At 36.3% G+C, this 24,225-nt stretch overlaps 1 protein-coding gene across 1 annotated transcript in view; it reads left to right on the forward strand.

The window, feature by feature from the left end:
• Positions 1-23,406, forward strand: part of rspo2 (R-spondin 2) — a 69,636-nt gene extending 46,230 nt beyond the window's left edge. The window contains exon 5 of the mRNA XM_051130356.1: positions 22,137-23,406. Coding sequence (XP_050986313.1) covers positions 22,137-22,258 — 122 coding nt within the window. The 3' untranslated portion in view covers positions 22,259-23,406. The remainder of the gene's footprint in view (positions 1-22,136) is intronic.
• The last annotated feature ends 819 nt before the right edge of the window (positions 23,407-24,225 follow it).

The raw sequence follows: 24,225 nt of genomic DNA on the forward strand, positions 1-24,225 counted from the left end.
GTGAAGTATATTTTTTGTTTCACTAAAAGGAATAATTCATAAGAGTCATTTGATAGTTAATCAGGCTATACTAGTCATGCTGTATGTTTTTGATTCACTACAAAAATAGGACTGTAAATATGACTACACTGATTGAGTTGAACTGATGTTCAGGGACTACTAGTAAACTTACTTGAGAAATACTGCTAATTTCTATAGATATTCTATAGAAATAATGTTGTTGTGGTCATTGCCTTACATCCCAGTGTAGGTACATCAGAGAAATGATTGTGCACGGGTGACCAGGAAGTAGCCAGAGCCTCTAGATAAGGATAAGGGTGCTTGGCCTAGAGTCTTCATTAAACGAGAGGCCAGGATAACATAGCCCCGACTGACCTTTACATTACACTGGATTCCAAAGACTTTACAAATAAGTCCCTGAATGCTACCTAATACGACAGCTTTGCTCTGCAATATAACAAATTACTTGGTGAGACATAAATAGGATTACAGCCAGACTATAAACATGTACGCATGTGTAAGTTTATGTACGCCCTGCTGCCGGGCAAATTGCTCTACATAAGAGGAAAAAGAGGTAAAAGGTGACTGTCTGGGGAGTGTGCTAGAATACGACCCCGTTACCATAATGCACATAACATCAGATACTAGACACCCGCCTGTGGAAATAGGTATAAGATTACGTAACAGCAGACCTTGCAGATTGCCATGGATTAGACAGAGGCAGGAAATACGAGAAGGTAAATAACATTAGAGGAATTCTACATGTGAATGTATTTCTGGCATTGTTTTATCTGATCATCCAGCTTGCATTTCTATAAGCTTAAATGTTGCTGGACATCATTTACAGACATTTAGCCCTAGCTTGCACTTGATGCATGTGCGACTTAAGAGAAGAGGAAAACATCTGGACACCAGTCGTTCAAACTACTCACATGCACCAGTGCAACAATAAGTAGTACGCCCTTTTTTCTGTAGATATTTACAGTTACTTTAGATTGAGGGTTAGTATTACTTAAGAGCCTCAAGCATAACCTGGGGAGGGGGATTTGATTCATTGTGATTCTTTACTTAGTGACTCTCAGTTGAACATTAAATAACATTGGATGAACATTTTATGGTCTTACATCTTCCACAGATGATATAAATATATTTAGACCACTTACCTTTGGGATAGCTGACGGGATGTGAAGAGACTTTCAAACCAGCATAACAAAAATGTTTTTGAAACAAATCACCTACGCTGTTTTTAATCAGTATTGTTGCTAACTATTGTTGAATATCACCATTGTTCACATATCTGTTTAAGATCTGAGAGTCATTTGCCGGGCCAACGCTTTCTCCCAGCAGGCTAGAGAGCCTCTTTCTGGCAGCGTGATGGGACTCCTCAGGGTGTTGTATAGAGTGGGCCGTAAACACAATTTATTAATAGTCGCCCGGCTGTTTGTGAAAATGAAATGCCTGCTGAGCTTCAGCTTGCACCTAACCCGGCCCCTGTCATCAAATCAACTGACTGACCAGCCACGCTAGAGAGAGAGAGAGAGAGAGAACAATGCTAAGATAATTCTGCCATGAAAGTGCTCTGTAGAGTGATATTCCAGCAGGGAGCATCTGTCAGTAGTATCACTGTTCTGAGGATAGATTTTCCTTCCTTCCTGTCGCAAAGGGTTTTTTTTTTACAAAGGTTCTGCCTTTTTGAAACCAACTTGCAGCAGGTTACTTAGTGTCAATTGTATTAAATGTTGTGTAAACAACTCTGATTGAAGACTGTTATTGCCTCCACTCATTTGCTTAATCCTAGTAGTAATTCCCTAACATTGGATTTAGCATGACTGAAGTTCAGACACAAACACAACATTGAGACTTATTGGATAATTTTGCTGTTCATAGCAAAGCAGCTTTCAGATTCTCAGACAGCTAGGAATGGTGTATTGAATGGCATATTGGTGCATTCATAACCACGTCTGCACCACTTACGAGTGGCTCTAGCGGGAAAAATGTTAGTTCAGGAACAAGTGAGACTTCATAGCAGAATGATATGCATGCTTGACTTCTCGTAACGATTTTCTGTGGTTTCTAGATTCTATAGCTTGGGGCCAAAGAGCCTTGCATGGTGCCATTGATTTCCCATTTCTGAAACAAGAGAAACAAGTAGTTTTTCCTATATGCCATGATATCTGTGACAGTTCCTTGTCCTTCATGGGTAACTTATGATCCTTTGTCACTATTAAATGTAGGATCTAGCCACTTTGGCTTCCTGCAAGAGTTAAATTGAGAATGCTTTTCAAAATTTAAATTGAGGTAGCGAACAACTGCAATTTGAGCTTAAAAATTTGATGTATGTAAACCTGGGGGGGTTCAAAACTTAATGACCTGTATAAGGCAGGTATTTAAAAAAACATGTCTGTTTTTTTTTTGTTCTTACATTGGTGTCATTAATGTCAAATATTGTTTTGGACTAGAGGTCAGCAGGACTCAAGAGTCCTGAGGCAACTGAGTGCGGCATGGGACAAGTTTTGAATTGATCCGTTTTGGACCCTTTTGACTTTCAGTGTATGGACAGAAACAACTGATCATCTTTTGTTTCAGAAAGTAATACATGTTTGGAATGCATGCGTTTTGGGTGAACTATCATTTAATTTCTTGTAAATGTTATCTTGGTATTTGCACTTTCACTCTTTATGTTGTGTCGATGTAAATGTTGCACCACGGGGCCTAAAAGGGAACCGCGGGAGTTGTCTCTTACCAAACTATGTATTAGAAAACCCATGAAAATTTTGCGTAATTTTTTAAAAATTCACATTATTTATACATATTTTGGACTGTGGGGGGCGCCAGTATTTCAATGATGTGAAATGGTTGCACTCGGTGAACTCAGAAATAAAATACTGATACGATGCCACATTGTGCAGGCTTTGGTAGTAATTTTCAGTTTGAAGGGCAATGAAAAGCAGTGTAAGTCTTCACTGCTTTCCTAGTGATAAAAAGAGGAGAAAAGAATGGGAAGATGCTTGTGGACAAATAAAACTTCCTAAAGACTTTGTCTTTGTTCTCTCTACTTTAGCCCTGATGGCTTTGTGATTTATAGTAGACCACAGCTACTGAAAGAACTTACAAGTGGCAGAGACGAGAAACGCTAGATGCCATCCTGGCAGGATGTAAATATGCCGCTTGTCATGACGCCGCAGCCACTGAAGGAGTTTTTTAAGGCGGATGGACTTGTTTAGACTCCTTGTGGGGGAAAATCAATGGTACAGCTTTTGGTTTAAGCCTACGCTTATCCATTGTGTTGCGCTAAAAAATAGCAACACGTAGAGCCAGTAGCTCACTGAGTGCAACCATTTCACATAATCAAAATAATAGCACCCCCATAGTCCAAAATATGTATAAAACGTTGTGGATTTTTAAAATAACGTAAATTTCTCATGGTTTTTCTACTACATATTTCAGTAAGAAACATAATTTATGTTACATTAAGCCATACACGTCTTAATACTCTGAATTCCTTTTAAAGGAACAATATTTAATCCCCTCAGTATACTTTTATATGCCTTGCACTCTTGTATCTTGAATCTAATACTCCCTTTAGAAATTGTGGAGAGATCAGTGGCTGCAGAGGCGCTATTTGCCTTCCCATCTTCGGATGAGGATGGATGGATATCCAGCCACCAGTAGCACTGAGAAAGAGCTCCACCCATACCCCCCCAAATCCTCAGCTTGTCAGTCCGGGCCAGTCTGGGAGCCAGATGGAGACTATGGTAAAGTGATGCCCACAGAGGAGTAATTGCCTTTAATCTGTTATTGAGGGAAGCAGGACGAGACCCGCAGCAAGGCATGCCCCTCTGTGCCACAGAGAAAACACTGGCGGAGTATCGTTTTAATGTGTGCGTGGCTTTGCGCAGCACTGGTGTGTTTATGGTTAGTTAGCGGACCAAATTTGGGGGCTTGGCAGGATAACCTTGTCCTCCGAGCATTTTAATTACGCGCCGTGATCTGACTCGGGGCCTGTGTTTAGTTTGGAAAACCAAAATCCAAATCCATACTTGAACGTCTTTTGAGTGTCAAACATTCCTGCTACAGATGCGAGCTTCCACACACAACTAATTCACTTCTTATGTGAGTCTCTTACGCTCGTCCTGTACCGAGTGCCCCTCCAAAACAAATAGCGGACACCTCTCGCCGCCGCTGCCGAGTGCGAGAGTGTGTGTTTGCACTTATTTATTTAATAACTGTCAGGCTGGCTCACGCTTCCCACTAAAACTTGGGCCTCTTGCAGGAGAAAGTGATCTGCAGATGACGACTCCCGATGAGATCCTGACTCTGTGTTGAAATTCAGGAATGATAAATGGTGAATTGCGCCTGGGTAATATTGCAGGCTATCACTGGAGAGAGCAGGAGCGCAGCGTGCGCTGCTTTCCCAGGGCAAGTGGAGCTCACTAATTGGCTGGTGTGTTGGGTGATTATCCGTGCCTTGCGCCCAGGTCTGTTGTGACTGGTGTGCCAATGGACTAATCTTTCTTTAATTAGCTGACTCCGCAGGACTGACACAAGAGCAGGAGGCCACTGTTTCACAGCCAACATGCTTTTTTGCATTCACACAGCAGCCCCCATATATCCTCCAGCCATGTCCATTTATACCCTTTTCTTGTTCTTAACATTGTGTTGTGGCAACGCTAATGGTATTGGCTTTGTATGATTAATCGCTCACTTTTTTCAGACTGTTTGTCATTTGTAGGTTGCTTTGGATAGGGTCTGCCAAATGTAAATGACCATTTAAAGCCCGGCTGAAGATGAAGTGTCTGAGAAAGGGCATCTGGTGGGAGGTCAAAAGTAAATGGTGTTTGTCAATAGTTATTGATTCTTAATGATTCTTATTGAATTATTCATAAGAGATTGTTGAGATATTGATATTCCAGTACACTAATTGCAGCTTTTGTGATTTTGGATTGGCTTTTTTAAAGAAAGAATTTTTGGCACTATATATATTCTGTATATATATATATATATATATATGGTTTTGCCTGTCATGAGTTATATAGATATAAAAATATAATCTAAAATCAATCCTCTGTCTATTTTACCTGAACAAAAGTGGCTTGAAGTATGATTTCATATTGATTAAGTGAAATTCAGTTACTTTTGCATGGAAGGAAATCAATAAATAAATAAATAACAGTGTATTTAATGTAATTTCAACCTCATGTCTCTCAATTGTGCTACTGTAAATTTCACAATTTCTCACATTTGCAACTTCATTGCTCATACTTTTCTACATTATGTCTCATAATTGTGACATTATAGCTCACAGTTTGACTTCATATCTCACAATGTGACTTTTTTATTTACTTGAGTGGAAAAGGACTACTATACTTTGTATATCTACAAGCTTTTGAAGCTAAGAAATAAGAAATAATCAAAGCAATCTGCCTAGATAACTTTGCTAACCTGATAAGCACATGTGTGGCTTGAGCTTCATAAGTACTCTCAATCTCACTCTAGAATCTGCTGGATGTTTAGCACTGTGTTTACACTGAGAGGTACCCTCTAACTTGAAAGTCACTTTGCTTGCCCACCTGATAGCAGAAGATTGCAGCTTTTAGAATGAGAGACCTTTATATTCCCTACTGGAGAGAGCAGATCATCAAAGCAGTCATTAGAAATTATATAAAAGTCATAGCTGTCAGTCAGGATGCGCATCAGTTCATGCAATTTCTCACCTGTTTTACAGTTTGTGTCACACCCTCTGCCTAAATACTTGTGGTCTTTAAGAAGTTCTGCCGGTGGTAAATCTTCTACAGGGAGTGAAAGTCATTACTAGTCCCTGGCCGTCTTTTTCACTTTTTTTTCTTCACAGTTACATTCCTTGTAGGGGGGAAAGGGGAGTCTCTGATTAACTCCCCACAAAGTGCCCTGCTCTCTGACCAAAATAAATATGGCCCCTGTCATTCTGTCAGCAACTGTCTTCAGAGAGCAATAATTGAAACACCCCCATGATCCTGCTGACTTTTTTATATGGAGAATCTGTCGTCATCCCACAGGCACGGACCTTAAATGTGGAGTCTATCTATCTATCTATCTATCTATCTATCTATCTATCTATCTATCTATCTATCTATCTATCTATCTATCTATCTATCTATCTATCTATCTATCTATCTGTCTGCCTGTCTGTCTGTCTGCCTGTCTGTCTGTCTGTCTATCTATCTATCTATCTATTGTCTGTCTGCCTGTCTGTCTATCTATCTATTATCTGTCTGTCTGTCTGTCTATCTATCTCTCTACAGTCTGTCTATCTATCTATCTATCTAACTATCTATCTATCTATCTATCTATCTATCTATCTATCTATCTATCTATCTATCATCTGTCATCTGTCATCTGTCTGTCTGCCTGTCTGTCTGTCTGTCTGTCTGTCTATCTATCTATCTATCTATCTGTCTATCTGTCTATCTATCTATCTATCTATCTATCATCTGTCTGTCTATCTATCTCTCTACAGTCTATCTATCTATCTATCTATCTATCTATCTATCTATCTATCTATTGTCTGTCTGCCTGTCTGTCTATCTATCTATTATCTGTCTGTCTGTCTGTCTATTATCTGTCTGTCTGTCTGTCTGTCTATCTATCTATCTATCTATCTATCTATCTATCTATCTATCATCTGTCTGTCTGCCTGTCTGTCTGTCTGTCTATCTATCTATCTATCTATCTGTCTGTCTATCTATCATCTGTCTGTCTATCTGTCTGTCTATCTCTCTACAGTCTGTCTGTCTATCTATCTATCTATCTATCTATCTATCTGTCTGTCTATCATCTGTCTGTCTGTCTGTCTGTCTATCTCTCTACAGTCTGTCTGTCTATCTATCTATCTATCTATCTATCTGTCGTCTGTCTGTCTTGTTATTCAGTCTCACGATAGTATCATAGATTTATCATCACTCTAATTAGGCTGCAATCATTCAGCGTTTGCCCTTCTGTCGTCCAGGCCTCTGTGTAGCCCAATGCATGCCCTTCCGCAAGGCCCCACACATGCTTTCATCTCCACAGACATGCAACAGGCGTACACACATCACACATGACAGGCAAGACACTTCCTCCACACAGCCTTCAATAAACATGCATTCATACATTCCCACACATAAGTACTAATGTATAAGCTCAACTTTTGATAGTGTGTATGCCGAGGTTCCGTTTCATGTGCCCGCAATATCAGTGGGACACACTGGCAAGGCCTAGACCACCCCCTCTTCGGGGCTAGCTGGGAGCGGGGTATGACTTTCAACATCTGGTGCACAGTTGCACCAACTCAACCGCTAAAATCTTCTGTCCTCTCTCTCTCTCGGGCATTTTTATTGAGACATCACAGCTTGTAATCAGAGCCTCATGATACTGAGGGAAGCTGTGGCTTCTGACCCGCTTACATCCAGAGGCTTGGACCAACGAAACAGACACCCAGATAAAACAAAGTGTCGTTTGCTGCTAGATTCCTGTGTTTTTAGGTGTTTGGACATCCAAGCTTGCATACACACAGCAGGGGATAACCAAAAGAGACTGTGTCGATTTACAGTTGGCTAAATGCACCAAAATAAACAGACGGGTTGTAAACAGAGCTGTGTGCTATTCAGAACTAAACTGAGATTTCAGTTCAGTTCCTCAATTTGAATTGAGGTAACAAACAGGATGAAGAAATCTGATTTTAATAGCATATACATATTACTATGCTATAATATATACATTTTTTTTTTTTTTTTTTTTTTTTCAGTAACGAGTAATTAAACGAATTACTGTTTGCCCCATTACAACATTACGGTTACTGACAATAAAATGCCGCGTTACTATAATTTATTATAATATTATAATAATTTTATTCTTTGTCTCACACACACGCAAAGAAAGATACAGAGTGAGAGAGTCTAATATATCCTACAGTACTGACACTACATGTCAAATGAGTTCCTTTGTGTTTCTTCAGCTTTTAAGAACTGCCAGTTTCTCCGGTAGTAGTAGAGGAACTAATATGCAAACGGAAATCTCATTGGCTGGCGCTCACCTATTATCATCCTGTTTTGATTTCAACAAATCAGTCCAAGTGACCGCAGACAACGTGATTAATATTCATGAGCCCAGCAACTCATTAATCCATGGTGCGTTTTACATTGTTATTAGGAGTAGAATTCGTAGTAGTTTGTTATCTTATCAGTATTATTTTTAGTTTTTTCCTATTTTTCTTTAACAGTAACACTAAATTACAAACAATATCTTAAGGACCACCACTGTGCCATTAAGATTTATATACGAAGAGTTTAGATGCAAAATCCCCTAAGTACGTCTGATGTTTTTCTTTAAAATTTGAATTTCTTTCTGGCTACTTTGTATAGGTTTCTATTTAAGTACTGGTACTTCTTAATGAGTTGAGGATGGGATTTAGAAAATAGTATATCAGATATTTAATATTACACTGTAAAAAATAAAAAACACAATTTGTTGAGTCAGCTTAAAATAATTTGTTACCCTGCTGCCTTAAAATTTTAAGTTGATTTAACTCAAACATTTGTTATACTAATTATACTAAGTTGTCACTTAGTATAATTAAACATTTCAAGTTGAATAAACTTTTTGAGTTGACTGAACTTAAAATTTTAAGGTAGCCAGGTTACAACTTATTTTAAGTTGACTCAACAAATTGTTTTTACAGTGTAGTCTGGTGAGTAAACTAAGAATTTCATTCATTTCATTTAAATTTCATTCATTTCACATATTTAATATTGGGGGCATCCAAGTTTTATGGCATATTTGAACATTTTTTATAAAACAAAAAGTAACACAATAATTACTTTGCCTGGTTCTTAGTTACTTTTATAATGATATAAACTAATAATATAAACTCAGTTAATAACTCATTTACTATTTGTGAGAAATAACTAGTAACTATGACTAATTACTTTTTAAAAGTAACATGCCCAACACTGGTCAATTCTGAATTTCGCCCAACCATGGCTTTAAGTTAAAAATCTACTTTCAAATTTTCAGTCTAAATGGTGCATTTGCTCTTGGTAGAAACTCTTTATGCTGAATTCATGCAGATTTTATTCAGTATTGTAATTTCAGTATAGTTGCCTTACAGCAATGAAAGAAATCCTCAGTGTCCCCCTCCACCCTATACTTTATACCTGGATGTAGGACAAATCCCTGCTACCTTCCAGTTACTCTTGGATCTTTTCCCTGACATGTTCCTGTTTTTCTTACCATTGCTGTGGTGTGAAACCCCTGACCCTGTTGGGCCTTGAAAGAGCTTAGCAGAAGTACTTTAGCAGAACCAAAGGGAATTACTGGCACCGGGGCGTTTCAGTTGAGGGAGGCTCCGTAGGCACATGATAAAAGCTGTCAGATCCACTCAGGTGAGTGGTTTGGGTTTGACAGGAACCTTTGCACCTAGATCCGCAAAACATTAAACACACCTCACAGCCCCACAGGCCCACAGATGCAAGCAAGTTTTGTATTGCTCTTTTTAAAGTTAAGCCGTCTCGAAAGAATACAAGCACCCCGTTTAGACAGATGAAAGTCTTTGAATTTCTTAAATTGACACACTTGCACACTACCGTCTTCAGTTTTAGTATATAAGCCTGTCTGATTTAACACAGAGCCTGTCTGCCTCATGGGCACTTCCTCTTTATGTAGAAACCCACTCGGTTGCTCGAGACACAAGGCAGATTTCCTCTTCATTCCCCTTTGGAGATGGAGATCGAAGGCCTTGTTCTGCAATGAGATATAAAGAACGTCATGCGGCACAATTTCCTCTTACATCCTCCAGAAGTGCCCTTGGGGAACGAAGCAAACAGATCTGTATAACTTAGAAACATATACACATATGGCCCAGACGGGCCTTCAACAGGTATGTTCTCGGCTCAAGATGTTGCCTACAGGTTTGCTTTATAGTATGGCTGCGCCTCGGAGTGTATTTATATGCGGAACCGATTAGATTGTATGAATTTAACATGGACCTCAGTTTGAAAAGCCCCAGTGGTGGCAGCGGCCCCAACTGTTTCCCATAAATTCACAACGAACGTTCGGTCTCCTGCCAACACAACCGCACATCGTGGTGTAAAATAGTATTACCTCTGCATCCATATGTACAGTACATGACAAAATCTGAGGCTTGGCCCCTATATAGGGGGGCTACGATGTTCTCATTTGCCGTGACGCACACACTTACAGGCCGTGCTTCCCATCACCCACAGCACTCGCAGGAAATGCAGCTTCAGGAGTAAAATGGAAAACAAATGTTCCATCAAATAGTTTGTGTAATTGTAGTGTGACGAGGTCACATCCTTGGCAAAGCTGTTGAAAATGTTTTCTTCTTCCTCTCTGTTTTCAGGGCAAACATGAAAATGTGCTTTTAAACATACAGTAATTGTACAGTTAAACACTGCGTACTCCCAGAGCAAGTGAAAAGTGATGGATTCCAGGGACGAGATATTTTCCTGCTGGTTTATAAGTCGGTGAAGACAGAAGCCTTAATCATGAGCTAATTCTAGAAGCCGGCTTTTTCTACTATAAACAAAAGATGTTCTTAGTACACTAAACATTCCGAGATGTTCATCGCAAACCGACGATAGCTGAATTGATAAGAACCAACGCTAGTATATCATTCCTCCTTTCTATCAGCACGAAACAGATGTTTACGTAAATCTGACAGATCAAAGCGGCTCGCTGGGGTTTTAAATACTCTTAAGCGACTCCAGAAAATAGCTTTACCTCGTAGCCTTATCAAAAATTATTCGTTTGTGAAATTGTGACATATGACACAAATTTTGAATATGTGGTATTCCCTTGATGTTTTTTTTTTTTGTCATCCTATACCGATTTTCTCAGTGCTGGTTGGTAATAGCGTTGGATGCTTGCTAAAATAGCGCGGAGGTTCTCTTTGATAAATCTGTGGAAGCTTTTTATGTCGCTCGTCAGAAATGTAACATAACATTTAGGCAGTAATTAAATGAAACTAAAGCTAATTATGCCTCATTTTGTGAGGGACACAAGACTACGGCTCTATGTACTTAAGCACAGATGTGGGGGTGAGTCAGGCAGGGAGATAGGAGACCACAGAAGCTGTTTTGCAGCCTTCTCAATGGGTTTGCGGTGGCAGGCATATCAGCTTCTGTGTGGCATAGAGGGCAGCCAGCATTGCTGTGGAAACTTATAGTGGACTCCGATCAAGTCTGCAGGTGATTGACTGACTTATGAATAGATTGATATCTCCGTATATTTGTAATCAGACTTTACTCTGTAATATGCATGCTGTAGTAGCATTGTTCAGAATATAACTGCCTTTTTATGCACATATTATTCAAAGTGACTTTTCAAGGCATCCATTTAAAATATGAAATAGGGGAAAGGTATTATATATAATAAATGAATTCATTTTCTTGATATATTTTGTCTTTTTCCAATACAGTAATACAATACGATAATACAATAATACAATAATAATAATAATATTAATAATACTTATTATTATTATTATTATTATTATTATTATTATTTTCTGTAATCATTTATTTGTATGTGAAACAAACACACAAAAGCCATGGGGAAATGGGTTTAAAAAATAAACTTTATTATGTATTTAATATATATTCTCTGAAAACAAATTTCAATTACTTCTGCAGTTTTGCTCCCATATAAAAAAAAAAAAAAATCATAATAATAAATAATAATAAAATAAAAACACGACAAAGAAAATCATATAACAGAAATATTTTTTAAATCAAGACAAATTTTGAAATGTATCATTTTAATAATTTTCATTTTTAGTTAAATTTTAAATGTTCTTGTATGCTTTTGTCATTTATTATTAATTATTATTATTATTTAGCTTTAATATATTTGTATTTTTGTTTTAGTAATTTTAGTATTACAAATTACTTTGAAAAACTTTTCTAATATCTAATTTTTGTTTAATTTTTAAATAAAATAGTAATATAGTAATAATAATAATAGTTATAATATAATAATATAGTAATAATAATATTAATTATTAATAATATTAATAATAATAATAATAATCATCATCATCATCATTTTTATTTTCTTTAATTATTTATTTTAACGTAAAACAAAAGCCATTCAGCAATGGGTTTAAAAATGAATAAACTTCAATATATATTTAATATATATTATCTGAAAGCAAAATTCAATGTCTTCTGCAGCTTTGCTTCAATATAAAATAAAACTAAGAAATTAATATTTTTAAATCAAGACAAAATTTTAAATTTATCATTTTAATAATTTCAATTTTTAGTTACATTTGAATTTTATGTGCTTTTGTCATTTATTATTATTAGGAGTAGTAGTATCATTTAGCTTTAATATATTTTTATTTTTGTTTTAATAATTTTAGTACTACAAATTACTTTAAAGAACTTTATTTCAATTACATTTCTAAATTTTGTTTTTAGTTTTCTTAATCTATAACCTAATCATCATTATCATCATCATTATTTTTATTTTCTATAATTATTTATTTGTACGTAAAACACAAAAGTAATTCGGAAGTGGGTTTAAAAATAAATGAACTTTAATATATATTTAATATATATTATCTGAAAGCAAATTTCAGTGTCTTCTGCTGTTTTGATAGATTTGTTAGATAGCCCCACATGAGTCTGGTACACAATCATTTACACTATATTTCACCAGTAAAATGGCAAAAATACATTATAAAATTCATCAGACTTAAATAATAACCTTATCTGAGCTTGACACTCTAAATGCATTGTATGTGCTTGACCTAAATACAGTGCAATTTTAACCACCAGATTTATATCATCACAGATATCTTCAAAGAACCAATGTGGTGCACTCACCTGCTCCTCAATCTCTCGACATTTCTGCCGTTGCGCAGAATTAAGCCAATAATGACCCACCTAATCTCGACATTAGCTTTGAGTTCGGAATGCATGTGTTTTAAATCATTCCTTCTGATAGTAAGCAGAGCTTCAGAGGGAGAGAGAGAGGAGGGGAGAGAGGTATGATCCAGAGTAACCTTGTTAGGCTAAGTGACACTGTGCAGAGAAGCTTCTTGTCAGCTGGTTAGCAAGATGGACTTCTACCTATAAAGGATCGTCTTCTCAGGGAAGTGCTGGGGAAACTGCTTTAATACTGTAACTTAAGCTGCATGCGAACCATAATTTAAAGTAGTTCAACTACTAAGTGTTTAGCTACACAATGAGCTGCTAATAAAAAGTCACTTACTGAACTGATCCTACTAGATGGCAGTATTTTTAATTGTATAACTATCTGATGACATAATATATAATTAAATACTGTACTTGTAGTTTACTTGTAAATATCTGATTGGTTTGAAGTGTTTAGCTACACAAGATGTTACATAAAAGTCAATAACTGCATTGACGCTACTAGACGGCAGTATTTTTAATTGTATAACTATCTGATCACATAATTATTTTTAAAATACTGTACTTGTAGTTTACTTGTATTATTTTACTTGTAAATGTTTAATTGATTTAAAGCATTTAGCTACACAACAAGCTGTTAGTAAAAAGTCAATCACTGCATTAATCCTACTAGAGATTAGTATTTTAATTGTATAAATATCTAATGACATAAAATAATTCAAATACTGTACTTGTAGTTTACTTGTAAATATTTGATTTATTTAAAGTGTTTAGCTACACAACATGATGATAATAAAAAGTCAATAACTGCATTGATTCTACTATATGGCAGTATTTATAATTGCATAACTACCTGATGGCAATTTATTATTAAAATAATGTACTTGTAGTTTACTTGTAATATTTTAAACATTTTAAATATTGTATTATATAACTGACAGATGTCATCATTTATTATTAAAATACTGTTTACTTGTTTATTTGTATTATTCAAATACTGCTGTTAACAATGAATGTAATTATTTAAATGTTGGTGTTATCAGTTATTTTATATTTAAAGGATAATTCAAATTATTATTTCTTGTATTTATATGCATTTTGTATATAAATTTATGGATTTATATTTATTCCTTTATGAATATTCCTTTTATGAATTATTATTTGCCTATTGGAAAATAAGAAATTACACATGAAATCATACAATATATTGCGAAGAGGAAATAAAATTATTTCAATTAAAAAAGAAGAAAAAAAGAAGACAAAATAAAGCGCAGGGACTCAATCAATTAATCTTTTTGTTATTTATTTGATATCTTTTTTATTTGCTTGATTTTACTACTGCTTTGATCACTATAAAAGTTACACAGTTCTGAAAATGATAACATTAATTACACCAGCAAATTAGTTCTCACCTTTGAACAGAAAGGCATAACCTATAATTACCTTAATTTATATAGAAACTGGACACAATTAGACCAGAAAAACTGGATTGTAGCGGTGATGAATAAACAGGGTTTAGCGCTGAAATGCTGTGTGTAAAACTGACTCAACGGTTTCATGAATTCCCCCTGTGTGCTCTGCCAGGTTCGCTGGATCTCCTTCCAGACATACTGTCCATGGTGTAAGTCAAGGGAATCTGGCTGCAGTTACGCATCTCTTCACAGCATTATAAATGTATGTGTTAGGAGGCCCTTAATGGCTGCTAATCCAATTTCTGCCACTGAAATCAAATCTTGCTGGCGCCAGCGGTCCTCTCCTTTACTCACAAATAATGACTTTGCGTTTGGTGTCTTTATGAAATTGATGGACCACCAAAACTGCAGCTTTATCATCTGCTGCTTCTACAAGACTCCTCATACCCTGTTTCGCATCTTTCCTCCTCATTCTCTCTTTATCTCTTGCCCGTTTTGAGGGGGAGGTGGGAGGAGTGGATGAGATTAAGGAGCAGCAGAGAAAGCAATTATTAATTGTTGATCCCTTGAAAGATGAGAAGGTTCTGAACAGAAGAAGAGCCTTCGCAGAGAGGCCCATTTACCGCTCGCTCGTAATGCTTTCCTGAGGTCAGGCATCGATTTCCTTAAACCACATGCTGTGCTGATAAGATTAGGCCTTTCGATTCCTGAACTACTTGAGTCATGCAGATGAAGTCACTTTGGGTTGGATTTTAAGGCTAGACGGACGTCTTTTCATTTGGTCACAGCCTCTCTGATAGCAGGTCACTGCCGGGCCCAGATGGAATATGTGGACTTTTTATGCATTTTGTCAGAAGTAAAGCATAAGAGAATTGTTTTTTAACTTTTCAAGGGATCCTCATTACTGTATGTTATATCTATCTATCTATCTATCTATCTATCTATCTATCTATCTATCTATATCTATCTATCTATCTATCTATCTATATGCATTTGGTGTAAAATAGAATGTCACATCATGATTTATTTACCTTTTTAAATATTAATATTTATCTATTTAATTTTTAATCATTATTCATTTATTCATTTATATGCATTATGTTAAGCTGTATTCATTTAGTTTAATCTATTAAAATGTTTATTAATTAATTTATTTATTCATTCATTCATTCATTCATTCATTCATTTATATGCATTTGGTGTAAAATGGAATGCCAAATTATATTAATTGTATTTATTTACTTTTTTAAATTTTAGTATTTATGTATTTAATTTTTAATAATTAGTCATTTATTCATTTATATGCAATATGTTAAGCTGTATTCATTTAGTTTTATCTATTAAAACTTTATATATATATATATATTTAATTTTTAGTAATTGTTTATTTATTCATTTATATACATTTCCATATGTTTTTTTAAGTGACTAACATTGCGATCAAGGTATATATTTTATTTATTACATCTTTTTTGGTATGTTTGTTTGTTTGTTTGTTTTAATTTTTCTGGATTCAGTTTTTTTTTTTTTCGTGTTAATTTTTCTAGACTCTGTTTTAATGGTTAAATTAAATTTTATTAAACAACAAAATAAGTTAAATTAATTGAAATCATGAAACATGAATCTTTTTTTTTTTCTCATATTCAGTTTCAAAATCATTTCTAATTAATTGATTTTATGGAAAAAACAAACAACAACTATATATATATATATATATATATATATATATGTGTGTGTGTGTGTGTGTGTGTATATAATTGTATTTCTTTTTTTTCATACATACTGTGTTGTGTATTTACAATTTTCTGCTAAATTAATTGGTAGTAGTGATGCTATCATTATATTCATTATATTTCTGTCACAGTTTCTTAAAGTTAAACTTTTATTTTGACGGGTTGCTGTGAAGACCTTTAAGTTTCTGATGTATATGATATGACCAATGTTGCCAAGTCCGCGGTTTTGCCACAGAATTGGTCTATTTTATCACTCTTGCCGCAGGTTTTTTTTTACATGTCCAGTTGAAGCAACCCCAATAACGTGATATTTAGTCCCTGGAATGCACATTTTACCAGGGGAACTCCACCAAAAAACATGTATTTTGCCACCCAGAACACAATTTTTAACGGGGGACCTGTCCAAAACACGATTGGGCTAGTTTTTGTTGTTAGGCAGTTAGGCAGGTTTTGTTGTAAAACCTGGCAACCCTGGATATGACGATAGTTTTTCTCAAAAGAAACAGTAAAGTGTTTATGAAGTGACTCTAAGAGCAGTTCTAGAAATTGTTTATATGTTCATGTAATCATATATTGAGGCAGCAGAGACATTCATTCACACACAGACACATAGAATGTGCATGATTCGTATTTAAATATTTTTTATTTTTTTTGCAGCTTTATATTCAAAGACACTAGCCCGTGTCATGTTTTTGATTTAAGTGTACTGACCTATTTTTGATTTAACCATCCAGAATTTGGCAAATTCCATGACGTTCCGCTATATACAGTAACGTTAAATTCCATTTTTATGACTGGATTCCACAATTCCGTCCGCGGAAATCATAGGACCCTAGTTTCAAACCTATGTTGGTAGCAAACTACAGGACTGCTTGCTACATCGGCATGTGATTAGAGTTTTCATCTTGATAAAACCATCAAAATCTAACATTTATATGATATTGTACATTTATATGATAACACTGATGTGTTATTTTGATGGCATGAGAAAGCGTAAACACAGTGCAGTCAGAGCCAGGTAGAAGACTGAAAGGAGAGAATAATACATCAAATCATGTGCTGGAGGAATTTGTGGTTGGGAGTGGAACTTCCACCCCAGCGGTTTACCGTGGGCTTCATTTCACATTGCCAGGTGTTTCAGCAGATCATATCCATGCGTGTGGCAGAGACCAGGAGAAGAAAGAAAGTTATGAGGAAATCATGCAGACGTACAGTACAGAATGTGTTTCAACTTACACCTGTGTTCTCTTTTCTTTGCTTTCCCTTCTTGACACTCATTCACTCAAGGGAAAACTCTGTCTTTTGTTGCCAAAGAGCGATAATCAATTTTCCATGCAGATATCGGAACATTAGAGCGCGCACAAGCACACTGTTTCTGATTAGCTCTAACTTGTTTATTTGTTTGATGCTGAAAGTCATGTAAAACTGAGTGTCTTTTGGCAGATGCTTGTTTTATCTACAAAAGGAAAGCAATCAGTGTCGGAAAGATTTCTTTTTTTAATTCCGCTAAAAAAAAGAAAGAAAGAAAAATAAACCAATGTTTATAGATAAAAACCATTCTGGCATATGGTTGCTTTCAGCTTTCCCAATCAGAGATGCTAAAAACACATCATTTTTTCCCCTCGCGTCTCTCCGCTGTAATTCAGACTGCAGAGTTGTGGCGAAAAGCAGCGCTGCCTTGACCTCACTCCGTGAACTTTGCTAATTAGGCTTGGCAATTAATTGTAAATATTAGATCAAAACTGCAAACACGGCCTAATGCCTGACATCAATTCAGGTTGAGACACATTCAATAGTTGCAGACATCTTGATATGATTTTCCATTTCAGGCTTTGTTTTGACTTGCACAGACATAAGACTTTCAGCTAGTTTTTGTTGCCCTCTAGCTGTCAGTTATGAAATGTAATAAAATTTCAATCAGAATTCGTAAACGAGTGATGATTTGAGCATCCACTGGGACGTGTAATTGAAAACTGTTACTTATAGGAACCTTTACTCGACCCTGTTTCATGAGACAGATTTCTGAAATGAAATCAGGAACATTTCTAGATTTGAAGGTTAAATGTGCAATTTTATTATTCATGACTTTTTATCAAAGCTGGGTAAATATACAGTTGAGGTCAAAAGTTTACATGCAGCTTGAATCTGCAAAATGTTAATTATTTTACCAAAATAAGAGGGGTCATACAAAATGCATGTTATTATTTTTTTTTTTTTTATTTAGTACTGCTCTGAATAAGATGTTTCTCATAAAAGACATCTACATATAGTCCACAAGAGAAAATAGTAGTTGAATTTCTAAAAATGACCCTGTTCAAAAGTTTTCATACGCTTGATTCTTAATACTGTGCTGTGTTGTTACCTGAATGATCCACAGGTGTGTGTTTTGTTTTGTTTTGTTTTGTTTAGTGATAGTTGTTCATGAGTCCCTTGTTTGTCCTGAACAGTTAAACTGCCTGCTGTTTTTCCAAAAAAATGTTCAGGTCTAACAAATTTATTTGGTTTTTCAGCATTTTTGAACCCTTTCCAGCAACGACTGTATGATTTTGAGATTCATCTTTTCACACTGAGGACAACTGAGGGACTCATATGCAACTATTACAGAAGCTTCAATCACTCACTGATGCTTCAGAAGGAAACACAATGCATTAAGAGCCGGGGGGGTGTAAACTTTTTGAATTGGGTAAATTTAACTTATTTTGTCTTCTGGGAAACATGTACGTTTCTTTTGTAGCTTCTGAAGGGCAGTACTAAATGAAAAAAATATGATATTTAGGCAAAATAAGAAAAATGTCCACATTTTCATTCTGTTCAAAAGTTTTCACCCCTGGCTGTTAATGCATCGTTTTTCCTTCTGGAGCATCAGTGAGCATTTGAACCTTTTGTGTCTTGTGAAATGTCTTATTCTGGTCAGTACTAAATAAAAAATAACATGCATTATGTATGATCCTTCTTATTTTGCTAAAAAAAAATTAACATTTTGCAGATTCTGCAAGATGTATGTAAACTTTTGACCTCAACTGCAATACTGTAATGACATTGACATCAACATGAATCCAAAGCATGAAATTGATAGTAAGTTCCATTTTTAAGTGGACAATAAAAGCAAAGACATTCCCAAAGACACTTCCAGGGACTCGTGTACATCTGGTAACTTATATTGCCTTTGACAAATATTGTCTAGTAGAAAAACCTGTCCTTTAACGTCCTTTCGACTGATGTCTTTGGAACGATTTGATCAGCAATAGCCTGAAGTTCAGTTCTCTCCTAGTTAATCACTCTGCTCTCCACTACTATAAACAGAACGTAATGAGACAGGATATTGTTCTAATGGTTGGGAGGAAAGCGCACATGTGCTCTGGCCTGCAACACAGGTCTTTTTAATGTAGACCTCTGCTCTTTACTGCACCCCTAAATTGATCACATTGCAGACTATGTTTATAAAGCACACGGTTTTGAATCGAAACAGCCTCTTAAAATGGAAAACGAAAAGAAATTGCCTGCGGTCATTATGGACTTCCATATTGTGCCTGAGTAAATTCGTTATAGCTCACTTGGAGCAATTGGAGGCGACATTTATCGAAGAGGTTCAACGGCTTCACTGTTGCTGTTGTTTTTATGTGAGGCGCATGGAGATTCGGTTCAATGAAAACGGAGTAAAATGGACCCCGAGGGCTTTTCGAGGCGCTTTCTGAAGGCGTAACGAGCCGCCGTGTAAAGACAACATTTTTGCGTTGTGCCAAATTGCAAGACCGCAAGAAATCAGTCCCGAAATAGAACCATTGTATTAATTGCAGGAAATTGCTGGTGGAAGATTAAGTGAAATTGTTACATTTTTTTTTTCTCGTGCCACCAAAAGAGAGCAAAAAGAGAGCTTTTTCTCAGGGTTGTTTCCACTTAAGAAAATCATTTTCTCAGAATCCACATCGTGGGGCTGGGAATGGCAATCGGGCAGCTGCGAGCGAGCCAAGAGCTGGGACTGCGTTTGAGAGAGAGGCCCACTTGAGATAAAGTCACCACACATTATGCTGCCTTGCCTCATTTTGTGGTGCTAAATGGCCTGAACAAGTGCAATAATAAGACTGTGAGCCAGGCCTTGAAATACAACTATAGAAAGATTATTTTCTGCAGCCTGTACGTGAACCGTAGCACAGCTAGCGGAGAATGTGTGCCAGATCGGGATCCAGATACCCACCCGGCATCCAAGTCTGACTCGTTTTTCCCCCGCTGACAAATTTTCTGTGCCTCTCAGTCACACTTTCTCCTTCGAACGTTCACACACTCGCACACACACTCCATCATACGCACCTCGTTATCTTATTTGCCACTGTTGGATTTAGCAAGCCACCTTTCGTTGTGTGCGATATGCCACACAGCCTTTCCCAGAATGCTTTGCTCACGACACCTGGCTTGCATTAATTCTGGTCTGAGAAGTCTGGCTGAGAAGTGAACGAGTGTTATGCACTTTGCTCCACTGTTTTTTGAGCTGGAGTGTGAGGAGGGGAGAAGGGGTGAGGAAAGGTTCATTTGGTTTGGGGTTCTGCTCAGAGAGCTGCTGTCTTTAAATCATAAAAAATATCATTCACAGGCAGCTGAAGGTTTTAACCCTTTAAGAAACTGCAAGAAATGGTTAAGAGGAAAAATCTATTTTCTTACTGAGTGAAATAACATTATTGTACTAGTTTTCATTTTTCAGCTTTAATGAAAAAATATTTACCTTTCACAAACTTGGAGTCAGTAAGTTTTTTTAAAGAAACTATACTTTTATTCAGCAAATTCAAATTGGTCAAAAGTGACTGTAAAGGCATTTAGAATTTTATTAACTATTTTTGTTTCAGGTGTTTATAATTAGAAATGTTCCTTAAGCACCAAATCAGCATATCAGAATGATTTCTGAAGGATCATGGGACATTAAAAATTCAGCTTTGCCGTCATAGGAATAAATTACATTTTAAATTATATTCAAATAGAAAACAGTTATTTTAAATTGTAAAAATATTTCACAATATTACTGTATTGTACTGTATGTTTGATCAAGTAAATGAAGGCTTGATGACCATAAAGAGACTTATTTTTAAAAAAAAATCAAAAAAAAAAAAAAGAAATCTTACTGACCCCAAACTTTTCAACATTTGTGTGTGTAATATTGTTTTTAGTGTTCGTATTTGCAGGGTGCGATAGCCTGGGGGATAGCCCTCCTCTGGTTTATGTGCCTCTGCTTAAATTATTTTTATCTCCTGTTAGCATAAAAAAAAACATCCCGTGAACCTGGTCCGAAGTCCGGTTCTGAATCAAATGATTCCCTATATGCACTTTGAAGTAAGTCCCGTTCCGAATCAAACGATTCGCGATTCGCGCTTTGAAGTCCTGTTCTGAATCAATTGGAGCGCTTTGAAACAGTGAATCACTTTGGGACGCAGTGGTTTACCTGATTCGGAGTTTCAAAAAGCACCGCTGATACTGTTAGTAAATTGTGATCACGTTAGACACCGTTTCCGTCATATTACAAACATTTCATGACATGACACTCATCTGGTACTTGCCTAAAAAAGACGCTTTTTTTGTTAACAGAACACAAACACTGGGTTACTTAGGCTATTGCCTTAATGGATTTGGGTTAACCTTGAAATATGTTTAAAAGATTGATCCAAAAAAGGATCCCTTAAAGGGATAGTTCACCCCCCAAAAAAAAAAAAAAAAAAAAAAAAATCCCCATGATTTACTCATCCTCAAGCCATCCAAAGTGTATATGACTTTCTTCTTTCAGACAAATACAGTCAGTTATATTAAAAAATGACCTGCCTCTTCCAAGCTTTATAATGGCAGTGAATGGATGTTGATACTCAATATTTCAACAGAAGTCCAATAAAGTGCATCCATCCATCATAAAATATGTTCCACGTGGCTCCAGAGGGTTTATAAATGCCCTCTGAAGTGAATCGATGCATTTGTGTAAGAAAAAGGTTCATATTTTAAACTGTGTACACTGTAATCTCTAGCTTCTGCTAACTGTTGTACGTGCATTTATGAGAGAGTGGCGTTTCAGTAATTTGCTTTTTCTGTCTGTTTTGTTATAGGAGGTTCAGGGAAGGGCCAGCGGACCAAAGACCAGAAGAAGAAGTCCAACAAGCAGAGGCTGCGCTTCCGGGCTCAGAACCAACACAGCGACCACCTCGCCTCTCTTCGAGCCAGCCAGTAAAAAAAAAAAGAAGAAAAAGAGACTTTTCGATGGAACAAAGACCACAAAGCTGCTAACCCATGCTCCACACACACCTACCCTAATGAAAACACACCCGCGCATCCAAACGGGATTATTCACACTCATGCGGTCACACTGTGTCTCTGTGCCTCCTGCTGCTTCCCTCACCGGTGACACGCCCCCCCCCGACCCGTGACCCCACTGTGATATCATGGAACACTATAGCAGCTGTTCATATAGCTCATATCTCGTCCTGTTTGAGGAGGAAGAAGAGAGAGACTGAGCTGGAAGCACAGAAAGCTTGGGCCTGGAGGAGCAGAACGAGCACAGAAAGGAGCAGAAGGGATTAGAAACGTGATTGACTGTTAATGATGCCCTGAAAAACAAGAGAGAGACTTATCTGTATTTATGTACAATTTACACCATTCCCTTCATTAAGAAATCAAGGCAGAGTGTGTCATGTATTGCCTTTCTTGTCCGATAGGTACTTTGTTTTTCATAGCAATGTTGCGAACCATGCATAGTTGCGAAATTATTATTCTCAGCACAAGATGTTTACGTCCAGACCGCTTTATGCTTTAACTGTATATTGTGGGTAAGAATCTTAGTTGTTCAACTAGCATGGCCACAAACTCATGTGTACATAGTTGGTGAGTTTATCTAATAACGGTAACATTGATGATAAATATAAAAAAAATTACTGTATTTTCAGTATTGACACCTTCGGCGTTTAAATGTGTAAAGGGTTATAATACCAGCTACAGTTAAATGAATTTAAAAAGAACAAAAAGCTAAATAAAAAGCATAGCCTTCACATAGCTGTTACATTATATGGTATATAATTGATTTATTTATTGATCTTTTTTTTATTATTATTATTGTTATTATTATTTTTATGTTTGGTGAAAATTATGTCTCTGTACCTGATACTCCTCAGTGCTGAAGTATGCTTTCAACCACTTATAACAATACAACATATCTCCAACAGTGGAAACCGTGTCTGATTTGCCCATAAATGTCCTTCAGAAAATCATTGTGTAAACCTGGTTTAGCATCTTGTCCTTTATGTTGATCCCACATCCTGCAGCAGCTGAAGTATATCGTCAACTGATTGATAATGTGTATATTGTGTGCTATTAAAACGCAGTTCATGGTGCACATCATGGTGCTGTTGTATATTTTCAGAACTTTGCCAACCTCCCGTCTAGTCCCAAAGCTCTGTTACATAACATTTGTCATTTCACAGCACACCAGCAGATATGCCCAATTGGCAGCATAGAATAGGGCTCTTATTGGAATGTGACATCATTCGGAGCGGCCGTAAGTCTTTCTGACAGGTGCAAATGGCATCAATCTGTCTGTTGCTACAGACACTAAAACCACTTCACGAAACCTCTCAGAAAGAAAATGAATAAACATTTTCTTCAGGTAGGTTCTGCCAAAACGGTTTAATTTGAGTCACGGACAATTAACCCAGTGCTGTGTTCTGTATAATCATTGCCTCTGGAGAAAAAAAAGCAGGCCTAATCTTCCAGTCTCCATTTATCATGTATGAAACGTCAAGACAGTAAATATCCAGATTCTAATGCACCTGTAAACCTAGAAATTAATTCCAGAAGAAAATTAGGATTGCTAAATAAATACATTATTTGCACTGATCATTTATATATATAAATATACATAAGGATTTAGGTGAGAGGGAAATTGAGGCTTTTTATCCAACCTTATTACATTTACAAGAAGAAAAGTATGAAGGATCTTTTCACAATTACTTAATTGTATGCTTTATCCTCCTGATTATTTTAAAAGACACCTGGACCAAACTGAACTCATGTCACAACATCAGTCAGCCATATTGCTGGCACTGAACATAAAAGACACAACTGAACCGAATGAAACTTGCATATTTTGCTGATTATTGCTGCTGAAAATAGTCAATTATTGTCACGTTTTGGGCTGTACTAATC

Source organism: Labeo rohita, chromosome 16 (assembly GCF_022985175.1).
Source record: "Labeo rohita strain BAU-BD-2019 chromosome 16, IGBB_LRoh.1.0, whole genome shotgun sequence".
Classification (NCBI taxonomy): Eukaryota; Metazoa; Chordata; class Actinopteri; order Cypriniformes; family Cyprinidae; genus Labeo; species Labeo rohita.